The following is a 20,970-nucleotide window of genomic DNA, read 5'->3' on the forward strand; positions in this document are numbered from 1 at the left end:
TTGAAGTGTTGCTTATTAGGAATTACTGTACCACAACCAAAGATCTATCAGCTATTAAACATTACAGACATTATCAGGCATTTTCTGTTCCACTGAAGTTTCTGAGCTTTGCTGCTTTACTGATTCTATTTAGTTTCGGTCCTTGGCGAATCAGAAGCTAGTTTTGTGATTCCCAACACCTCCTCCCTTTTCCCCAGGTGATAACGAGTAGTTTAGTTAGCAGGAGCCCAGCCTCTTTGGATGTGGTGCATTTCAGAGGCAGGCAGCCGGCGGAGGTCCCGCCCCGCTCCCTCGCTCATTGGGCTGCCGGACAGAGGAGCCGCCCTTGATACCAATCGGCCCTTCCGAGTCCTTGGGGCCAAGCCTCGGAAGCTCATATGACCGGCTCCTTATTTACTAGCAGGGGCAGAGAGGCAGGTGAAACAGCAGCAAGACAGTGTTGAGTGTTACAAGGAAGCACAGGGTCGGGAGGAAGGAAGGACAATGTATCATTGTCAAGTGTATGTAAACAGCCTGGGCTTCCTTTAAGCACTGATTGGCTTTAAAACCTCTTCGTTCCCCCGTTAAATGAAGGTGAAGCTGTTTTGGATTGCTACTCGGGAGCGTTTCATTTCACACCCGGCTGGCTGAAGGAGCTGGTCAGTTTCAGGGGTCAGTTTCAGAGGGAGCGCCGCAATTTCCTCTGTCACATTCTTGGCTACATTTTAATGTTATGGCTGATGAGTCTTCCCTGCCTCTGTGTGCCCGCTTGTCCTACGCGGTGGGACACTTTCTCAATGACTTGTGTGCGTCCATGTGGTTTACCTATCTGCTGGTCTATTACCACACGGTGCTGGCCATCAATAACTACAATGCGGGCGTGCTGTTGCTGATCGGGCAGATTGCGGACGGAATTTGCACCCCACTCATCGGCTACGAGTCTGACCGCACTCCCGGCTGCGGGAAATACGGCAAGAGGAAGACGTGGCATCTCATTGGTGAGTGTGTGACACTTTTTTGTACTTGGTTTGAGAGCCGGGGTCAGTTTAAATCCAGTTTAATTTTTTTTTCCCCATCTGTTTTTACGCAAAGTATTTGGTTTTTGCAGCAATCACAAAGTGGTGGTTTACGTAATAATTTTCACACTTGAACAGCGGATGTGATTTAAGTGCTTGTGATAACACTTGTCAATGTCCTCATGAGTTTGCCTATGTTTTTAGAACTAATACACCCAGTGGGAAGTTTTAGAAATAACTAATTCATTCTGTGTGGTTTATTTTATATAATGGTGGAATTTGAAGGTTCAAGGCCCTCTATATCGATACTGTTTCTTTAAATATAAACACCAAGGTTGTATATAGTTGGAGTGATGAGAGGAAGTGAATCAAGTTAGGACTCGAAGCAATAGCTTGCATTTATATAGCTTGCTTAGCTTTAGGGTGCTAAATGTAATAAGACAAACATTAGCATAGCTCCAATTCTGGACATGTTGGGGGAGATGGGCTAACCGTGTGGCCCAAAAAGATGTTTTTGAAGGAAGAGATGTTTGAGAGACAAAGTAGTAATGGGGAGGTTTTCCAGAAATCGGGGTCTAAGCAGCTGAAGGCACATATGCATTCCCCATCACCCAATCTCTGACAAGTCCAAGATTGGAGGAGTTAGAGATGGGGAGAGGTGAGGCCGTGGAGGGATTTGACCGCGATGAATCTTTTGATTATTAGCCCCAGTTTATGGAAGATTGGAGGCTGGGTGCGTAGTCAGTAATCTAGACAGGAATAACAATGGTATAGATGTGTTCAGTAACAAAACCTGAGGTAGGGTATATATACGTCCCCTCAACACTGAATTGGTGTGGTGCAGGAGGAGACCATTTGGCTCATCGTGTCTACATGAACAACTCATCCAGTTCCATTCTTCTCCCTGTGACATTGTACTACACTTTCTTTTCAGATAGCCGTCTAATTCTGTTCCTGAATGGCAAATGGGGTTAGCTTAGATGGGCATTTTGGTTGGCATGAACCAGTTTGGGTTGAAGGGTCTATCTCTGTGCTGTAGATTCTATGAATGTTTCAATCGAACCTGCCTCTGCACTCTCAGGCATTGCATTCCAAACATTACCCACTGTGTGGAAAAAGGTTTCCTTTGGAATACTCTACACTTGCCTGGATGAATGCAGCTCCAACAATACTTGAAGCTTGATGCTATCAAGGATAAAGCAGCCTGCTTGATTGCCAATTGGCACTGCTGCCTCAGCACCAGGGTCCTGGGTTCAATTCCAGCTTGGGTGTCTGCCTGTGTGGATTTTGCATCTTGTCTGCATGAGTTACTTCCCACAGTCCAAAGATGTGTGGGTTAGGCTGATTGGCCACTGTAAATTGCCCCTTTAGTGTCAGGGTAAATATGTGACGTTACGGGTATAGGGCCTGGATGGAATTGATGTCAATGTCGGCTTGATGGGCGGAATGGTCACCTTCTGCACTGTAGGGATACTGTTTTACAATTGGCATCCCATCCACAAATATTCACTCCCTCCACCACTGATGCACAGCAGCAGGAATGTGTGCCATCTTCACGATACACTGCAGGAACTGGCCAGGATTCCTTGGACAGCATCTTCCAAACCTATGACTGATACCATCCAGAAGCACAAGGGCAAAAGGATACGTGGGAATGGCACCAGGTGGAAGTTGTCATCCAGGTCACAAACCACATTGACTTGGAAATGTTTCACCGTTCTTTCATTGTCACTGGGTCAAAATCCTGGAGCTCCTGCCCTAACAGCACTGGGTGTACCCATGGACTGCAGCTGTTCATGAAGGTGTTTCATTGAGGATAGGCAATAAAAACTGGGCTTGCCAACAATGCCCACATCCCAAGAATGCATGGAGAAAAAAAAAATTGTCTGGAGTAGAAGTAGAGGATATTTGTGGTGGAGAGGATGTGTTTGCAAGCCCAGTTTGGCCTAAAAGTAAATCGACCTGCAATAGTGGCTGGGGAGAATAGGATTTGTGTGGGGCTTTGGGTTTTGCCTATGTTTGATTTTGAGGGAATTGCTCAAAGTAATGGCTGGATAGGTACAAGTGGGATTGGGCAAGGACTGTCCTGCTTGTCAGTAAGAAGTCTCACAACACCAGTCAGGAACAGAGGGAGGAAATTTTAAAATATTCTACATGGCAGAGAAGTTGAGGGAAGATAGTGCAGTCACTGAGGATGTCACTTAGAGTTTTAAGGAAATTTCAACACTTTTTGAGTAAAATTAGATGAAATAGGTGTGAGACATGTTTTGAGGAGGCATTTTCTGTTCTGTCTCCTTGGGTGAAAACCCTGAAAGAACTATTCCTGGAACGTGAATTGGACCTCCCTAATATTATGCAGGGTTTCCTGTATCCTCCTGGGATAGCTGAACCTATCATTTAACTATAGTAATTTGGCCAAAGTCAGTTTCTCATCACCAGAAACCCCCTCTTGGAAACCAAGAGGAGCTGTACCAACGGTTTGCAGTGAATCAGTCTGTAGGTTAGCACTGCTGCCTCAGTGCCAGGGACCTGGGTTCAATTCCAGCCTCGGGTCATTGTTGGTGTGGTGTTTGCACATTCTCCCCATGTCTCTGTGGGTTTCCTCCCACACTCCAAAGATGTGCGGGTTAGCTTGATTGGCTATGCTGGATTGACCCTAATGTTGGGGGGATTAGCAGGGTAAATATGTGGGGTTGTGGGAATAAGGCCTGGGTGGGACCATCGTCGGTACAGACTCGATGGGCTGAATGGCCTCCTTCTGTATTGTAGGGATTCTGCACCCTGGGATCTATAACAACGGTCTTGGTTAAAGCATCAGGTTCTTAATCTTTTGCTGCTCGCTTCCCATTGAACGTGCAGCGATTCACCCAATCAGGGAGTTCGTATTCCACCAAGTCTATAAGGAGATCTATTGACGATCCCCCTCGTCCTTTGTGGCCATCATGACATCCCTTCCATCCCTTGGGTCTGCCTTTTTTTTCCCCCCCTCAGCACCCCCACTGAGAAGGTCCTTTCTGCTGTTTAGTGGCTGATCTCAGGCCCATCAAAGGCGGGGCTGGGTTAGCTGGTGTAAACCGAACGGGGAGGAAACTTCTCTCTGGAAGGAGTGTTGCATTGTCACAGATGTGGGTTCCTTTGCCGGATCTATTATGGCCGACTGCCCACTTCAGCTTCCCCCTGAGTCCTTGCCTTCACTATTCGGGGGGTCAATGCGGAGTTGACTTCAAACTGACGGCTAACACTGAAAGTGGCCACTGCCATGTTGGGTAGTGAGACCTGTTTGGGTTGGACCCCTTGCCTTTTGAGATGAATCTGGTGTTTCTTTAAGATTTTACCCTGGACTTTAACCTTTTAAGATACTGGCCCTGTTTGCTCCATAACCATTCCAGCGACCCAACTGGAACCATCTCCAAAGTTCCTTGCGTGAACTAGATCACCTGTTTTAAATGTTCTTTGTTTTTGCAGAACTCTAATTTGTTTTCTTGTTGGGACTCTACCCTCCACCAGGTTTGGGAACAGCATGCTCAGTCTGATATGCAGCCCCTATCCCATTAACAGTTTTGGAGGAGCAGCTCCTATTGCGTGCGGTGTGGTCCTATAGTCAAACTAAAACCGTGCCAATTTGATCTCCATGGATGCTGCCAAAATCTTTGCATTGCCCATTCCATTAGTCCAATTGATAAGGTGCTGTTCAGATGTGTTGGATACTGTTAGAGAGCACACAGTTCTGGAAATCACTGCTAGTAAAGGCTGCACTATTGTTGGAAGCCAAGACTTTTGGTACACTGTGCATACGTAATTTTTCGATCGCAGCCTGAAGTTGTGGAACCCATGCGTTGCACCTCCAATCATTTTGGAGTGTGCATCTTTGATAATTAAAGACATGAAACTTGCAAAGAGCCCTGCAAAGTCCACACACCCATGGTGTTCCAGGCCACTCCCATGGGTGTGGAGAGGGAGTTTTTTACTTTCTTGGCACAGGTTACATCATTTCACCCAGCCCATAATGTCTGAATCAAGGCCAGGCCACCAGATGTAGCTCCTGGCTAGCATTTTTTAATTCATTCATGGGACATGGGTGTTGCTGGCTGGCCAGCATTTATTGCCCATCCCTAGCTGCCTGTGGAAGACAGTTGAGTCAACCACGTTGCTGTGTCTCTGGAGTCACATGTAGACCAGACCACGTAGGGACGGCAGATTTCCTTCTCTAAAGGACCAGATGGGTTTTTCCAACAAACAACAGTGGTTTCATGGTCATCATTCTTGATTCCAATTACTTTTCATTGAATTCAAATTCCACCATCAGCACTGGTGACACTCGAACCTGCGTCCCAAGAACATTAACTGAGTTTCTGGATTCATAGTCTAGCAATAATACCACTAGGCCATTGTCTCCCCTGATTTTTCTGATACTCCTGCGTGGTTATCTAGTTGTTAATATTGGACGTCCACCTGGTGGTGGAACAACTACTCTAGACCCTGAAAGAATGATCCCATTCTCAACTTGGCTAGGTAGGGTTTCACTTCTTCAGTGGGTCATCTTTCGAATCCACCAAATCGGGTTAGACAAGACTTTTTCTGTCCAAATATTAATCTGCCTTACAGGCACTGGCAGAGTCTCTAAAATATTTAGGGTCCTCACAAACCCTTCTAACGCTAGTAAAGGACCCAGGCTTACAGGTAACAGGAGGTGACTCTGTGTGAAGGCATTGGTTATCCGGGTTCCAGGGCAGTGCTATAGATGATATTCATAGGCCACAAGTAACGAGGCCCAACGTTGTCTCCAAATGGAGACAATACCAGGGATTGCCTTGACCTTCTTGAAAAGTTCTAATGAGGGTTTATGGTCAGTAGCTATTAGGAAACATCTGCCATAGAAAGAAACCCTACAGTGCAGAAAGAGGCCATTCGGCCCATCGAGTCTGCACCGACCACAATCCCACCCAGGCCCTACCCCCATATCCCTACATATTGTACCCACTAATCCCTCTAACCGACGCATCTCGGGACACTAAGGGGCAATTTTAGCACGGCCAATCAACCTAACCCGCACATCTTTGGACTGTGGGAGGAAACCGGAGCACCTGGAAGAAACCCACACAGACACGAGGAGAATGTGCAAACTCCACACAGACAGTGACCCAAGCCAGGAATCAAACCCAGGTCCCTGGAGCTGTGAAGTAGCAGTGCTAACCACTCTGCTATTGTGCCGCCCACTGCCATGGATGTATTAATGGAACATTTTCGCACCAAGTACAACCACTGACCCTTCTTTCTCAATCTGAGAATACATTGCTCTGTATCCGAAAGAGTCCTGGAAGCATTAGCGATGGGCTTTTCCATCCTATCTTTCCAGTGATGTGAAACGACTGCTCCAACCCCATATGGGGGCGTGTGCATGTCAGCACAAGTTTGTCCTTGGGATCAAAATGGGCCGATAATTTTGACAGTAGCTGCTGTTTGACTTTGGTGAAAGCCTCTGCCCATGGAGCTTCCCAGGACCATCTGATATTTTTGTAGTAGGGCATGGAAGCCAAATTCAGGTTACATTTTCCATCATTTACTAATCCCAGGAAGAATTTTAACTCCGTGACGTTCCTTGGAGTTAATGCTTCCTTGATTCATTTTACCTTATCCCTACTGGGTGTAGCCCTTTGCCATCTAACCAGTAGCCTAAGTAGGTTACTTCAGCCACTTGGAAGACGCACTTCTCCCTCTTCAAATGCGCTACCGCTCTTGAAAATCTCCAGGTTTGCCAGGTGTTCCTATTCTGGAGCCCCTACGACCAGGGTGTTATGTAAGCACACTGCTACTTTGGGTAGCCCTTGAATGTTCTCCTTGACTCATTGAAAAATGGCATGCGCTGACAAGACCCCAAAGGACGAGTGAATATACTCATAGTTCCTCGTGTAGTGATTGTCATATTTCTGGGAGGACTCGTCCAATTCAAGCTGAATTAAGCGTGGCTCATGTACAGCTTGGAACCTCTGGCCATCTTAGTATACAGGTCTTCGATATGGGGCACCTAATCAAGTTTGGTGACCTGATTGACTTATAGTCCCCAGAAAGATGGACCAATTTATTGGGCTTGAGAATGGGGACTACAGGCACAGCCTATTCTACAGGTATTATGTAAACTTTCGGGTGTCCGAGTTTAGTTTCCTCCCAGAAGGGAGAATGGAACTGGTCTTGCTCTGAAATACCTGGGTGTAGCATCAGGGTCGCTGTAGATCTTGGCCCAGTCTCTCCCCATTAGACTTCGCCCTCAGCTCCCCTACAACAATGTGTGTGAGACGAGCTGATTGCTGCCTGTAGATCGCTGGTGCCATTGTGGGGCCTTCCTTATTTGTAAGGATCACCTATGCAGGTGGCTAGTCTGGCCTTTATCTTCCAAACTCAGGAGTTGGGTGCCAGGTCGGAGACGGTCGTATGTCTGTTCTCCAATAACTGAGACGCAGACCTGATTGTTGTGTCCATCTTCAAGGGATGACCATGTACCAGTCTTTCTGTTATAGGGGCAATGTTTGTAATGATGTGACTCAGTTGTAACGTTCCTGTCTCTGGAAGAGGGATGATCTTCTTGCTACGATCAGGTACTGGCTTTGGCCTTTTCACTAGGGCAGCACGTGTTATGTCTATTCCTAAAGTTTTTTTGCCTTGGCTGTGCCCTTTGACAGTGCTTGCAATCATCCATTGGCATCCACACTTGTCTGGAGTGTGTTCTCTAACACTCTCTCGGGATCATCACTGTCTTTCTTTGTCTGCTGTTGTTGGAGCACTGATTATCGTAAGGTATCCTTTAGCACCTGGTTTACACAAGCAATCTCCATTTGAGGACATTCTTGCATGAGGCCTCTTTGCCCCCCCCCCCTCCACCCCCACCCCCAGCAGGAGGACATGGCTGCCTGATACCCCCTGTAGTTCCTGAACCCCTTTTTTGGCATTCTCCGATTTTTATCAGGCTATTTCAACTGCTGTTTTACAAATCCAGATTGGATTGTGCCAACAGCTTTTTGGGTAGTTTGGTTATTTATGTTGCATACCAATCCGTCTCTCAATATTTCATTTAGAAGCAGTTCTAATTTTCATAACCTAGCCAAGAACTTGGAGATGGGTTCCCCCAGTCAAGCTGTATCTCTGGAGTATACACAGTAAGAAGTTTCAACACCAGGTTGAGGTCCAACAGGTTTATTTGGTAGCAAAAGCCACTAGCTTTTGGAGCACTGCTCCTTTGTCAGGTGAGTGGGAGTTCTGTTCACAAACAGGGCATATAAAGACACAAACTCAATTTTTAAAAAATGGCTGGAATGCGAGTCTTTACAGGTAATCAAGTCTTAAAGGTACAGACAATGTGTGTGGAGAGAGGGTTAAGCACAGGTTAAAGAGATATGTATGGTCTCCAGCCAGGACAGTTAGTGAGATTTTGCAAGCCCAGGCAAGTCATGGGGGTTACAGATAGTGTGACATGAACCCAAGATCCCAGTTGAGGCCATCCTCGTGTGTGGAACTTGGCTATCAGTCTCTGCTCAGTGACTGTGTTGTTGTGAAGGCCACCTTGGAGAACGCTTACCTGAAGATCAGAGGTCGAATGCCCGTGACCGCTGAAGTGTTCCCCAACAGGAAGAGAACACTCTTGCCTGGTGATTGTCGAGCAGTGTTCATTCATCCGTTGTCATAGCATCTGCATGGTCTCCCCAATGCTTCGGGACATCCTTTCCTGCAGCGTATCGGGTAGACAACGTTGGCAGAGTTGCAAGTCTATGTACTGTGTACCTGGTGGATGGTGTTCTCACGTGAGATGATGACATCCGTGTCAATGATCCGGCACGTCTTGCAGAGGTTGCTGTGGCAGAGTTGTGTGGTGTTAGTACTCAATGCCGACAACTGCCAGTCTCCAGATGCAATTTTACAACTCATCCGCTTCATCCTGGACCACAATGTCTTCACCTTCAACAACCAGTTCTTCCAAATGCACGGAACAGCCATGGGGACCAAATTCACACCTCAATATGCCAACATCTTCATGCACAGGTTCGAACCAAGACCTCTTCGCCAGACAGGACCTTCAACCGATGCTATACACTAGATGCATCGATGACATTTTCTTCCTTTTGGACTCATGGTGAACAATCACTGAAACAACTCTATGATATCAAGTTCCATACCACCATCAGACTCACCATGGACTACTCTCTGGAATCAGTTGCATTCTTGGACACACACATCTCCAAGAACGGTCACCTCAGCACTTCACTGTACCGCAAGCCCACGGATAACCTCACAATGCTCCTTCTCCAGATTCCACCCTAAACACATTAAAGAAGCCATCCCCTATGGACAAGCCCTCCGTATACACAGGATCTGCTCGGATGAGGAGAATCGCAACCAACACCTCCAGATGCTGAAAGATGCCCTCATAAGAACAGGATATGGCGCTCGACTCATCGATCGACAGTTCCAATGCACCACAGCGAAAAACTGCACCAACCTCAGAAGACAGACACAGCAGACATAGATAGGATGCAAAGCTGGGCTGAAAAATGGCAAATGGAGTTTAATCCTGATAAATGTGAGGTGATTCATTTTGGTAGGACTAATTTTAAATGTGGATTACAGGGTCAAAAGTAGGGTTCTGAAGACTGTGGAGGAACAGAGAGATCTTGGGGTCCACATCCACAGATCTCTAAAGGTTGCCACGCAAGTGGATAGAGCTGTGAAGAAGGCCTATAGTGTGTTAGCTTTTATTAACAGGGGGTTGGAGTTTAAGAGCCGTGGGGTTATGCTGCAACTGTACAGGATCTTGGTGAGACCACATTTGGAATATTGTGTGCAGTTCTGGTCACCTCACTATAAGAAGGATGTGGAAGCGCTGGAAAGAGTGCAGAGGAGATTTACCAGGATGCTGCCTGGTTTGGAGGGTAGGTCTTATGAGGAAAGGTTGAGGGAGCTAGGGCTGTTCTCTCTGGAGCGGAGGAGGTTGAGGGGAGACTTAATAGAGGTTTATAAAATGATGAAGGGGATAGATAGAGTGAACGTTCAAAGACTATTTCCTTGGGTGGATGGAGCTATTACAAGGGGGCATAACTATAGGGTTCATGGTGGGAGATATAGGAAGGATGTCAGAGGTAGGTTCTTTACGCAGAGAGTGGTTGGGGTGTGGAATGGACTGCCTGCAGTGATAGTGGAGTCAGACACTTTAGGAACATTTAAGCGGTTATTGGATAGGCACATGGAGCACACCAGGATGATGGGGAGTGGGATAGCTTGATCTTGGTTTCAGATAAAGCTCGGCACAACATCGTGGGCCGAAGGGCCTGTTCTGTGCTGTACTGTTCTATGTTTTCTATGTTCAGACAGAGTACCCTTTGTCATCCAGTACTTCCCTGGAGCGGAGAAGCTACGACGACTTCTCTGGAGCCTTCATGTCCATTTGATGAAGACTAACAGCTCGCCAAACCATCCCCACACCCCCACTTCTTGCCTTCAAACAACCGTATAACCTCAGACCATTGTCCACAGCAAACTACCCAGCCTTCAGGAGAACAGTGACCACGACACCACACAACCCTGCCACAGCAACCTCTGCAAGACGTGCCGGATCATCGACATGGATGCCATCTCGTGTGAGAACACCATCGACCAGGTACACAGTACATACACTTGCAACTTGGCCAATGTTGTCTACCTGATATGCTGCAGGAAAGGATGTCCCGAGGCATGGTACATTGGGGAGACCATGCAGACGCTACGACAACGGATGAATGAACATCACTTGGCAATCACCAGGCAAGAGTGTTCTCTTCTCTTCCTGTTGGGGAACACTTCACTGGTCACGGGCATTCGGCCTCTGATCTTCGGGTAAGTGTTCTCCAAGGCAGCCTTCAAGACACACGACAGCGCAGGGTCGCTGAGCAGAGACTGATAGCCAAGTTCTGCACACATGAGGACGGCCTCAACCGGAATCTTGGGTTCATGTCACTATCTGTAACCCCCCATGACTTGCCTCGGCTTGCAAAATCTCACTAACTGTCCTGTCTGGAGACAATACACCTCTAACCTGTGCTTAAGGCTCTCTCCACTCATTGTTTGGACCTTTTTAAGATTTGATTAGCTGTAAAGACTCTCATTCCAACCATTATTTTGTAAATTTGTGAACGGAACTCTCTCTTACCTGACGAAGGAGCAGTGCTCCGAAAGCTAGTGGCTTTTGCTACCAAATAAACCTGTTGGACCTTAACCTGGTGTTGAGACTTCTTACTGTGTTCACCCCAGTCCAACGCTGGCATCTCCACATCATGACTACCATCGCCTCTGGAGTATAACGGGGTTTTGGGTTACCATGATTTTTCACCAGGTCTACTAGCTCATTAAAAGTTTTCAAAATAGGTCAGACTTGTTAATTATGCTGAATGTCAGGGCCCTGCACACAATCAAAAATATTGCTTTGTTTTTCGACTCCTTCAATGTTATTAACACGGAAGATGTAACGCATGCGCTCTGTACATTGGACTCGGTCGTCCCCACTGGTGTCATAGGGTTCGAGTTTCCCAAAATGAGGCATAATTGCTTTTCTTTACCAGAGAAGATTCTTGACTTACGGAGGTTGTCTGGAAAAGATAATTATTTTCTTATTCATCATCAGCAATGTAGTAACTCAGCCAGTTTCCCAACATCAGAAGCTCTTTATTGGAAACAAAGCCATACCTTGGCAATAAAAATTTAGGGGGTGCACGGACAGACATCCCTGTGTGTGCGCGTGTAATATTACTCTGGCTAAGCCTAAACTGTTGTGTTCTGAGTGTGGGCACTGTACTTCAGGCCGGATGTGAAGATGTTGGCAAACTTCAATTATGTGGATAGATTGGAGAAGCTGGGTTACTGTGCTTGTGTTTGACACAGGAATTCAATCGTGGGGTTCGGGCAGTGTAGTTGAGCCAAAACCCTTTATTTCGTTGCAGAAGGGTTGAGAGCTAGATGACACCAAAGTAAGTGATTCATTTGCCAAACTGATGTGAGCAGCGAGTGTTTATGATCTGAAGTGCATGGCATGATGGGGCGAAGGAGGTGGATTTAGTTGTGACTTTCGAAAGGGGAATTGGATAATTCCTTAAAAGAAAATATTGTTTTGGGCTGTGTGGAAATGGTGGCAGGAGCTGAATTGTTCTTGCTGAGAGTTGCTGCATTCAACAGGTCAAATGGCTGTCTCCTGTGCGGTAATCATTCCATGGTTCTAAAGCAATGTACCTCTTCAACAGCTATGCTTTGCACCTTTTTTTTTGTCTCTTCCTTTGTCCATGTATATTTTTGCTTGCTTTTTGAAGGGAATGTGAATTTTCTGTCTAATTATATGGACTGATCTATTATTGTAACTGATTTGCAAGTATTTGAAAGCGTTTGTGTGGGTATGAGTGTAAATACATGAGAAGCATTGGTGTGAAAGGATGGGTCATCAGGAATGAAAAAGGCCCCACCCCCATTCTTCTGAGCTCCAGCAAATACAATCTAAACAACTTGTTCCTCATACGTCAGTCCTGCCATCCTAGGAATCACTCTGGTAAACCTTCTCTGCATTCCCTCTAGAGCAAGAACATCCTTTCTCCGATAAGGAGACCAAAACTGCGCACACTATTCCAGGTGTGACCTCACCTGAGGTCCTGTAAAGTTGCATTAAGACATTGCTGTACTCGAATCCTCCCATTATGAAGGCCAACATAGCATTTGCCTTTTTTGTTACTGCATGCTTGCCTTCAGTGACTGGTGTACGAGTGTACACAGTTCATTTAACTGTAGGCTTGGAAGGAACAGTTTGTTCAGGAGTGTATTTTTGACTAGTGGTGCAACACGTTTCTGTCCTAAATGGGACACTGTCACCAGCGAAGTTCAGGATTCATGTCTGCAGGTCTGTCTTGAGGTTTTTTTTTTAAAGCTATCAGATGGAGGCATGGCCAAGAGGGAAGATTGGGACAATGCATTCCCCTGCCATTTTTTTTGCCCTGTTCCGTGCGATTGAAGGATGGGAGAGCAGGGCAAGTTGTGCCCAAAGGGAGAACTAAAATACAACGTGAAAGTAAGAATTTCAGATGATTGGAATCCTAAGTCCTCCTTTCAGAGAAATACAAAAACCACTTAAATGGCAACTGATTCCAAATGTCACGAATGAAACAATTAGAATCAAAAGCAGACCTGAAACCAATCTGTCTAAAAATAAGATAGACTGCTTACTTCTGTTCCTGTTTCAGGTCTGATTTGGGCCATAGCCTTGGGTTCAGCTTTATTGGTCACTCGTAAAAGATGATTTTTGTAGGTGGGTTTATTTGTTTCCTGATGTCTGTTTTGGCTGGATCTAACCGCTTGTATTTGCTTTTTAAGCTTCCAGTTCTTGTGGCATTTTTATTCTAATCTTTCCACAGACTACACATTTTCCTTCTGTTTTCTTGCTAATTCTGACCACAGGAAGTAAACGAATGGGGCGTCAAACAGCTTCCCATTCAGGCACGGACCTATTTCTCTCTCTCTCTCCTAGGATCATATTTTCTTCAGATCCCGTGCGTGCATGCGGTGTCTGCGCTCCATTAGTTTTGATCATGGGTCTCCAAACTACAGCCCATGGGGCCACATCCGGCCCGCAGCAACTTGAAATATTAATTCATTTATAAAACTAATTCTTTTCCTTTGGCCCGCGAAAATGTGTAAAATATACGATGTGGCCCTTGTACTGAAAAGTTTGGAGACCGCTGGCTTTGAGCTGCTTAACATTTCCTGGACTTGAATGTGACCATGGGCCCTCATCGTGTCGATTTGAACTACCCTGTGTGATATTTTGCAAGTAGTGCTTAGTTTGTGATGCTTTCCAAATTGGGTTGTCTGGCTTCATTGTACACTCTACAGTGCCTGCAGCCTTTCTGCTGGTGTGTTATAGATCACTCTGAGTCAGAGTTGCTTTGGCAAGGTACACTTTGACATACATGGTGTAGCCTGGGTAGTGCTGGCAAGGCTTCAGATGGCTGACCAGGAACCTCTTCCAGTTTCACTGCAGTTGGAAGGATTTTCAGGTTGTTGCTTAACGTGTTTGGCCAGATCAAGCATATCATCCTTGGCCATCATGTCCTGAGGGGAGACTTGAACCCAGAGCTCCTGACTCTGACAGGGATGGCACCCACTGGCTGTTCTGTCTGGAGCCAATACACATCTCTTTAACCTGTGTTGAATGCTCCCTCCACCCACATTGTACATTTAAGACCTGACTGGCTGTAGAGATTTGCATTCTAATCAGTATTCAGTAATTTGATTTCTGTCTGTTTGCACTGTTTGAGAACAGATAACCACTCCATCTGACAAAGGGGCAGCGCTCCGAAAGCTTATGGCATTTGCCACCAAATAAACCTGTTGGACTTTAACCTGGTGTTGTGAGACTTCTTACCACAATCTCCACACAGCCTTTTCAAATTCACTGTTTCATAACACACCTCTTTCCTTTATTAAGGATCATGAAGGAAATCTAGAAATGTTACATTGGAAAATAAAAACCTTATTACTTTAGTACTGCTCTGAACAATTTTAATCTGCTCTGGATTATATTCTCACTATGCTGAATAATAAACCATGTGGAGTTGCCGGCGTTGGACTGGGGTGATCACATTAAGAAGTCTCAACACCAGGTTAAAGTCCAACAGGTTTATTTGGAATCATGAGCTTTTGGAGCGTTGCTCCATCGGGAGGTGATCACCCATCTGAAGAAGGAGCAGTGCTCCAAAAACTCGTGATTCCAAATAAACCTGTTGGACTTTAACCTGGTGTTGTGAGACTTCTTACTGAATAATAAGGATGGAGGTTTTATTAAAATTTGCTCAAGTTTTCCATTGTGACTTCATGTTTACTGTAGAGGCTGGGTCTTTAAGTATGTTCAAGGTGGAGACACTTTTTTCATCAGTAGGCTTGCATTAACACTAATGAAGTTACTGTGGAAAATCCTCTGGTGCCTGTTTGGGTATGCTGAAGGAGAATTTAGCATGGCCAATGCACCTAACCAGCATGTCTATCAGACTGTGGGAAGAAGCCAGAGCACCTGGAGGAAACCATGCAGACATGGGGAGAACGTGCAGACTCCACACAGACAATGACCCAAGCTGGGAATCGAACCTGGCTCCCTGGTGCTGTGAGGCAGCAGTGCTAACCACTGTCACTGATATGGGAGATAAGGCAGGAAAGTGACATTGAAGATCATCTTTATCAAATGTCTCATGGGCTGCAGGTTGCCCACTGCTGCTCTATGGCATATTTTCAGTTCTATTATAGACTAACCCTAGCAGCTCGCCCATCAATACCTGAAACATTTTGCTGTTCTCTTTTTTTTAATATAAAGACAAATACAATTCACTGTTTTCTCCAGCACAATTTGGAGCACGCTACAGTTTGTTGACAACCACGGAAATTTGTGGTTTTAACTTGCAGTGTTTTTTAACCTTGCTGCCATTATCGAGAGAGCCACAAAATCTTTTCCGCTCTAAACAAATCGCATTAGATTTAAGACTGTTTGCTTTGAATGGAATGTTTGCGTTTCTGGATAAATGATTGAAAAGCGGTATTTATTCAGGAAACCTTTCTATAATCCAGTGCAGAAAGGCTCCTTTGATATTCTACTTGCTCGCATGGCCATGTATACTTGCTGACCTTGTTTCAGCCTCCAGCTACACTTGCAGATTTACTGCCGTGAGGATTTTAAAAAAAGAATCCTTTCATTCCATGAATGTTCTGGAAGGTTCCTCTTGGGTTTGTGCCGTGTTCTCAGGTGACTGTTTCATCTCCAGACCAATTGCTTTTTATATACCCCCCCCCCCCCCCGCCCCTACAAGCCAACTCCAACTGTTAGATTGCTGCACAGGTGTAGACAAAACAAACTCTATCGGTTGTTCTCTTTCTCTTTTCTCCCCCCCCCCAGTTCATTGTCTGGTAACTCAAGGTATGAAAAGTAGCAAACCTGCACATCCTATTTTTAGACATGAGGTTAATGGGCATGCAATGCTGTTTTGCAGCACTGCTCTGTTCAAAGCCTGTAGTTGTCTGATGTTTGTGACTAGGTTTGGTAATGGCCTTTACTTGTATTCCGCTGTGCACCAACTGACAACTATGCACAGTGTCTCTTTGGGTGTTGCATTTATTACCCATTCCCTAATTGCCCTTGAGAGAAGGTGTTGGTGAGTTACCACCTTGAACTATTATAATCAATATAGTGTAGATATGCACACAATGCTGTTGGGGAGGGAATTCCAGGATTTTGACCGAGAATCATAGAACCCCTCCAGTGCAGAAGGAGGCCATTCAACCACAATTCCAGCCAGGCCCTATTCCTGTAACCCCACATTTGCCCTGCTAGGGGGGAATTTAATACAGCCAATCAACCTAACCTGTACACATTTTTGGACTGCGGGTACTCTGATTTCCTCCCAGAAGAAGTCCACGCAGACATGGGGAACATGCAAACTCCACACGGTGACCTGAGGCCGGAATTGAACTCGGGTCCCTGGCGCTGTGAGGCAGCATTGCTAGCCACTGTGCCACCGTGCCATGAAGGATGATAAAACATTATGGAAGCATTGGCAATTTGCCAATTGGGAAGCATTGGATGGGCTGAAACTCACTGAGCGTTAACATCGGCATGGGTCATTTGGGCTCTTTGCTGTATGTTCTATATGCTGTAATTCAGTGGAGAAGATTGTAGGGAAGAGGCTCAGGATCTAACTAACCTGATCAATACTCTCCTCCCAAGTACAGTTACTTTTTTCCTCTGATCCAACATGTAGATGACTATGGTTCTTGAGTTCAAGATGTCATCTCAATTAAAACACCAGGCCACCTTTTGAAATATTGGACAAGTACAATGCAACCACTGACCTTCAATGAGGATTTTTGATTTGATTTATCATTGTCACATGTATTAGTATACAGTGAAAAATGTTTCTTGCGTGCTATACAGAGCATACCATTCATGGAGAAGTAAAGGAGAGTGTAGTGCTACAGTCATAACTAAGGTGTAGAGAGAGGTCCATTCAAGTCTGGCAGCAGGAAAGAAGCTGCTCTTGAGTCGGTTGGTACATGACCTCAGACTTTTGTATCTTCCCGACAGGAGAAGGTGGAAGTGTGTGTGTCTGGGGTGCCTGGAGTCCTTGATTATGCTGGCTGCTTTTCCGAGGCAGCAGGAAGTGTAGACAGTCAATGGATGGGAGGCTGGTTTGCGTAATGGATTGGGCTGCATTCACGACCTTTTGTAGTTCTTTACGGTCTTGGGCAGAGCAGGAGCCCATACCAAGCTGTGATACAACCACAGAGTGCTTTCTATGGTGCATCTGTAAGAGGGGGGGAGGGGATGAGCAATAAAGTGTTTTATAATTTGGCTCTTACCATTTTGCCATCTAATGAAATTTCTTAGTTTAATAAACTAAACTCATCTGAAAGTCTGCAGGGTTAGGTAGCGGCATCAAGCAAGTCAGATTTGCCGATGAAGTAAGGCTTGGGCAACATACTGAGCCTGGTGTGGATAGATTTGTTTTCCTCAATTAGCAATCTGTTGGATAATTTAACAATGCTATAGAAACCTTGTTTTTGGTACCTCCTTTTGAGTTGCGGACATATCCTTGTTTCTTTTAGTTGCTAAAGTGTTGATGGAATCCATTTCCGATTTGAGCTTGCCCCTCTTTTTTTTCTAGTTCAGGATTCGGCTGTCAAATGTCTCGGTCAGCTAGTCCTGGGGAGTGGATGGATATCACACCCCTTCCAGACAGCAGCCTTGGCCATCAACTAAAAGATAATCATCTGTCTTGCCTCCGTTGTGGTTTATTGTCTCTTCTAATGGAATGTTTCTGCTTGGGAAGGGCTAACTAATAATTGAGATGATGAAAGTTGATCTCAGGGGCAGGGGGGGATCTAGAGAAGTGAAGGGAAATATCAGTTGCTTATCTTTGGTTGTTGCACCCTTCTGCAGTGGGAGTGTGGCTGACGCGCACTGCCTAGACTTGTGCCTGAAGCCTCAGCTGGAATTCTAAAGGACTGTTTGTGGTGAACCATTGTTGGTTCCCACCAGGTAGTGCTGAGCCATGGTCTGGCCAGTACTATGAGTCTGTAGATATGTTACTGTTGGGGTTAGGGTTGGGCTGTTCTACCTGTTAATATGGTACACCCCAGTCGGCTCCGCCTCCTGGGAGAGGTATAAAGGTCACTGCTCTGCCTGGTGACCCTTTAGTCTGGGATTGTATATTGTATATAGTAGCTCTGTTATTGTTGGCAATAAAACCCTTTATTTCCCCGAGTACATCCAGCCTCTCGTGTGTTATATCGCGCATCTCTGTTAGCATCTGTGGAGCCGTTCCCCAAAGCCTCGTCACGTCAATATTGTGCTGAGCTGCCTCTGGCAAGTGTGAATTACTCTTGAATAAGACAGTATGTCGCATGCCAATTTGTAGGGACTTGTTGCTCCTCTCTCCTTGTTGAAACTTGCACTGCTTAGTAAGATGAGGGGATGCCCAGTGTTGATCTAACTTTTTTGTTGCAGCGGTGCTGTACTACCCCCCCCCAAGAACTCCTTGACTGAGCAGAAACTTGTGATCACCAAGGTAAGCTTGCTCAGCTGCACCACATTTGCAGCATTTGAAAGCTCCCAGTTCAACCTGGCCCAGTACAAGCTGTGATGCTCTTAAATTTTGGGTACAGTCACCATCGTCCCAGATGACAATTGGCTGCTTTCCCCTTTTTTTTGGAGAGAGAGCGCTGACTGGTGGGGATTTATCCTGAGGACACCTCAGGCCAGGGGCAAGGTTGAGAAGGCGGGGTCTTAATGAATGACCTCAGGCAGTATGGGAATTGAACCCACACTGTTGGCGTCACCCTCTGCATCACGAACCAGCCATCCAGCTAACTGATGGCCCCCCCCCCCCTCCCCCACCTGCCTTTTCGAGTTTTTAAAATGTTTGTGAATGCAAGGTGGAATTTGTCACATTCCTTTCTATAGAATAGGATTGGGTCACAGGAACTAATTGGTGCCTACCTAGTTAAATTCTAAATCTCTCTTCCTAATGCATTTTTTCCTCTTTCTTTGGGAAGATGTGGGCATCATTGACTGGGCCAGCATTTGTTGTCTATCCCTAATTGCCCCTCAACTGAGTTGGCTCGCTCAGCCATTTCGGAAGGCAGTTAACCACAATGCTGTGGGTCTGCAGTCACATGTTGAGGTCAGACCAGCTAAGGATGGCAGTGTGGTTTATCTTCATGGCTGCCATCACTGAGATTAGCTTTATTTCAGGTTTGTTAATTGAATTTAAATTCCATCAGTGCCATGGTGGGATTTGAGCCCATGTCCCCGGTGCATGGGCGTCTGGATTACGAGCCCAGTGACACTGCCACAACACCACTGTCTGGTAAAAGCAATTCGCATGTAGGAAGAAATTGGGTAACCAGAAAACAAACAGTGTGGAAATATAATGATTGGGTATTTGCCTAATAGATTTGTATTTATCCCTAACACAATTTTAGATGTTGTAGATTTTTATTTCTTGTGAAGTAGGTGACATTGGCTAGGTCAGCATTATTACTGATCTCCAGTTGTCCATGAAGGTGATGGTGAGCTGCCTTCATAGATTCATAGAACCCTACAGTGCAGAAAGAGGCCATTCGGCCCATCGAGTCTGCACCGACCACACCCCACCCAGGCCCTACCCCCATATCCCTACATATTTTACCCGCTAATCCCTCTAACTTACTCATCTCAGGACACTAAGGGGCAATTTTAGCATGGCCAATCAACCTAACCTGCACATCTTTGGACTGTGGGAGGAAACCGGAGCACCCGGAGGAAACCCATGCAGACACGAGGAGAATGTGCAAACTCCACACAGACAGTGACCCGAGCCGGGAATCGAACCCAGGTCCCTGGAGCTGTGAAGCAGCAGTGCTAACCACTGTGCTACCGTGCCGCCCTTCGTGAGCCACTATAGTCCACGTGGTACGGGTGCATCCACACCTGCGTTCTGCGATATCTTGTTCCTTCTCTCTTTTGTATTTGCTGTATTTGGGTGCTGCAAAACATGGGTTAGCTTTCAATTTCTTTTGCGATTAAATCTGGTTTACCTCAACCCGCCCACCAAGATCTTTTGTAACACTATGGTATCTTTTTTTTTGTAATTAGTTTAAGCAAGTATTAGTGGGCTGCAGCAACTAGCTGGCAATGTTAGTGACTTATTAATCCAGAGACCTAGTCCGCTCTGAAAACCAGTTCAAGTTCCACCGTTGGCAGCTGGGAAAATTTAATGAATTTGGTCATTATTGATGATAACCAGATTGTCGTGAGAACTTATCTGGTTCACTCGTGTCAATCTCCATGAAGTAGGATATCTGCCTTCCTTGGCTGACCTGGCCTAAACGTGACTCCAGATCCACAGCAATGTAGCAATGGGCGGCACGGTAGCACAGTGGTTAGCACTGCTGCTTCACAGCTCCAGGGTCCCGGGTTCGATTCCCGGCTCGGGTCACTGTCTGTGTGGAGTTTGCACATTCTCCTCGTGTCTGCGTGGGTTTCCTCCGGGTGCTCCGGTTTCCTCCCACCGTCCAAAGATGTGCGGGTTAGGTTGATTGGCCAGGTTAAACAATTGTCCCTTAGAGTCCTGGGATGTGTAGGTTAGAGGGATTAGCGGGTAAATATGTGGGGGTAGGGCCTGGGTGGGATTGTGGTCGGTGCAGACTCGATGGGCCGAATGGCCTCCTTCTGCACTGTAGGGTTTCTATGATTTGACTCTCACCTGACCTCTAGAATGGCCATCTTGATGTCTGAAATGGCTGAGCAAGCCACTGTTTTTAAATTGCTTTGAGGGGATGGGGGGTGCTCTGTTGACATGGACTGTGGGCTCAGCCTCCCTTTCAGTTGGGAATGGGTAATGTAGTGCTCCTATTCCAAGACTGAATAATATACATTTTTAATTTTAAAAATCCC

At 46.0% G+C, this 20,970-nt stretch overlaps 1 protein-coding gene across 2 annotated transcripts in view; it reads left to right on the forward strand.

Moving 5' to 3' along the window:
* The first annotated feature begins 354 nt into the window (after positions 1 to 354).
* The window catches only part of mfsd12a (major facilitator superfamily domain containing 12a), a 78,865-nt gene continuing 58,249 nt past the window's right edge, over positions 355 to 20,970 (forward strand). Inside the window, exon 1 of one of the 2 annotated variants that reach the window (XM_078198339.1) lies at positions 355 to 977. In XM_078198339.1, the coding sequence (XP_078054465.1) occupies positions 713 to 977 (265 nt within the window). In that variant the 5' untranslated portion in view covers positions 355 to 712. The remainder of the gene's footprint in view (positions 978 to 20,970) is intronic. The other variant, XM_078198340.1, reaches the window with a different exon arrangement.

This window comes from Mustelus asterias, chromosome 26, assembly GCF_964213995.1.
Source record: "Mustelus asterias chromosome 26, sMusAst1.hap1.1, whole genome shotgun sequence".
NCBI lineage: Eukaryota > Metazoa > Chordata > Chondrichthyes > Carcharhiniformes > Triakidae > Mustelus > Mustelus asterias.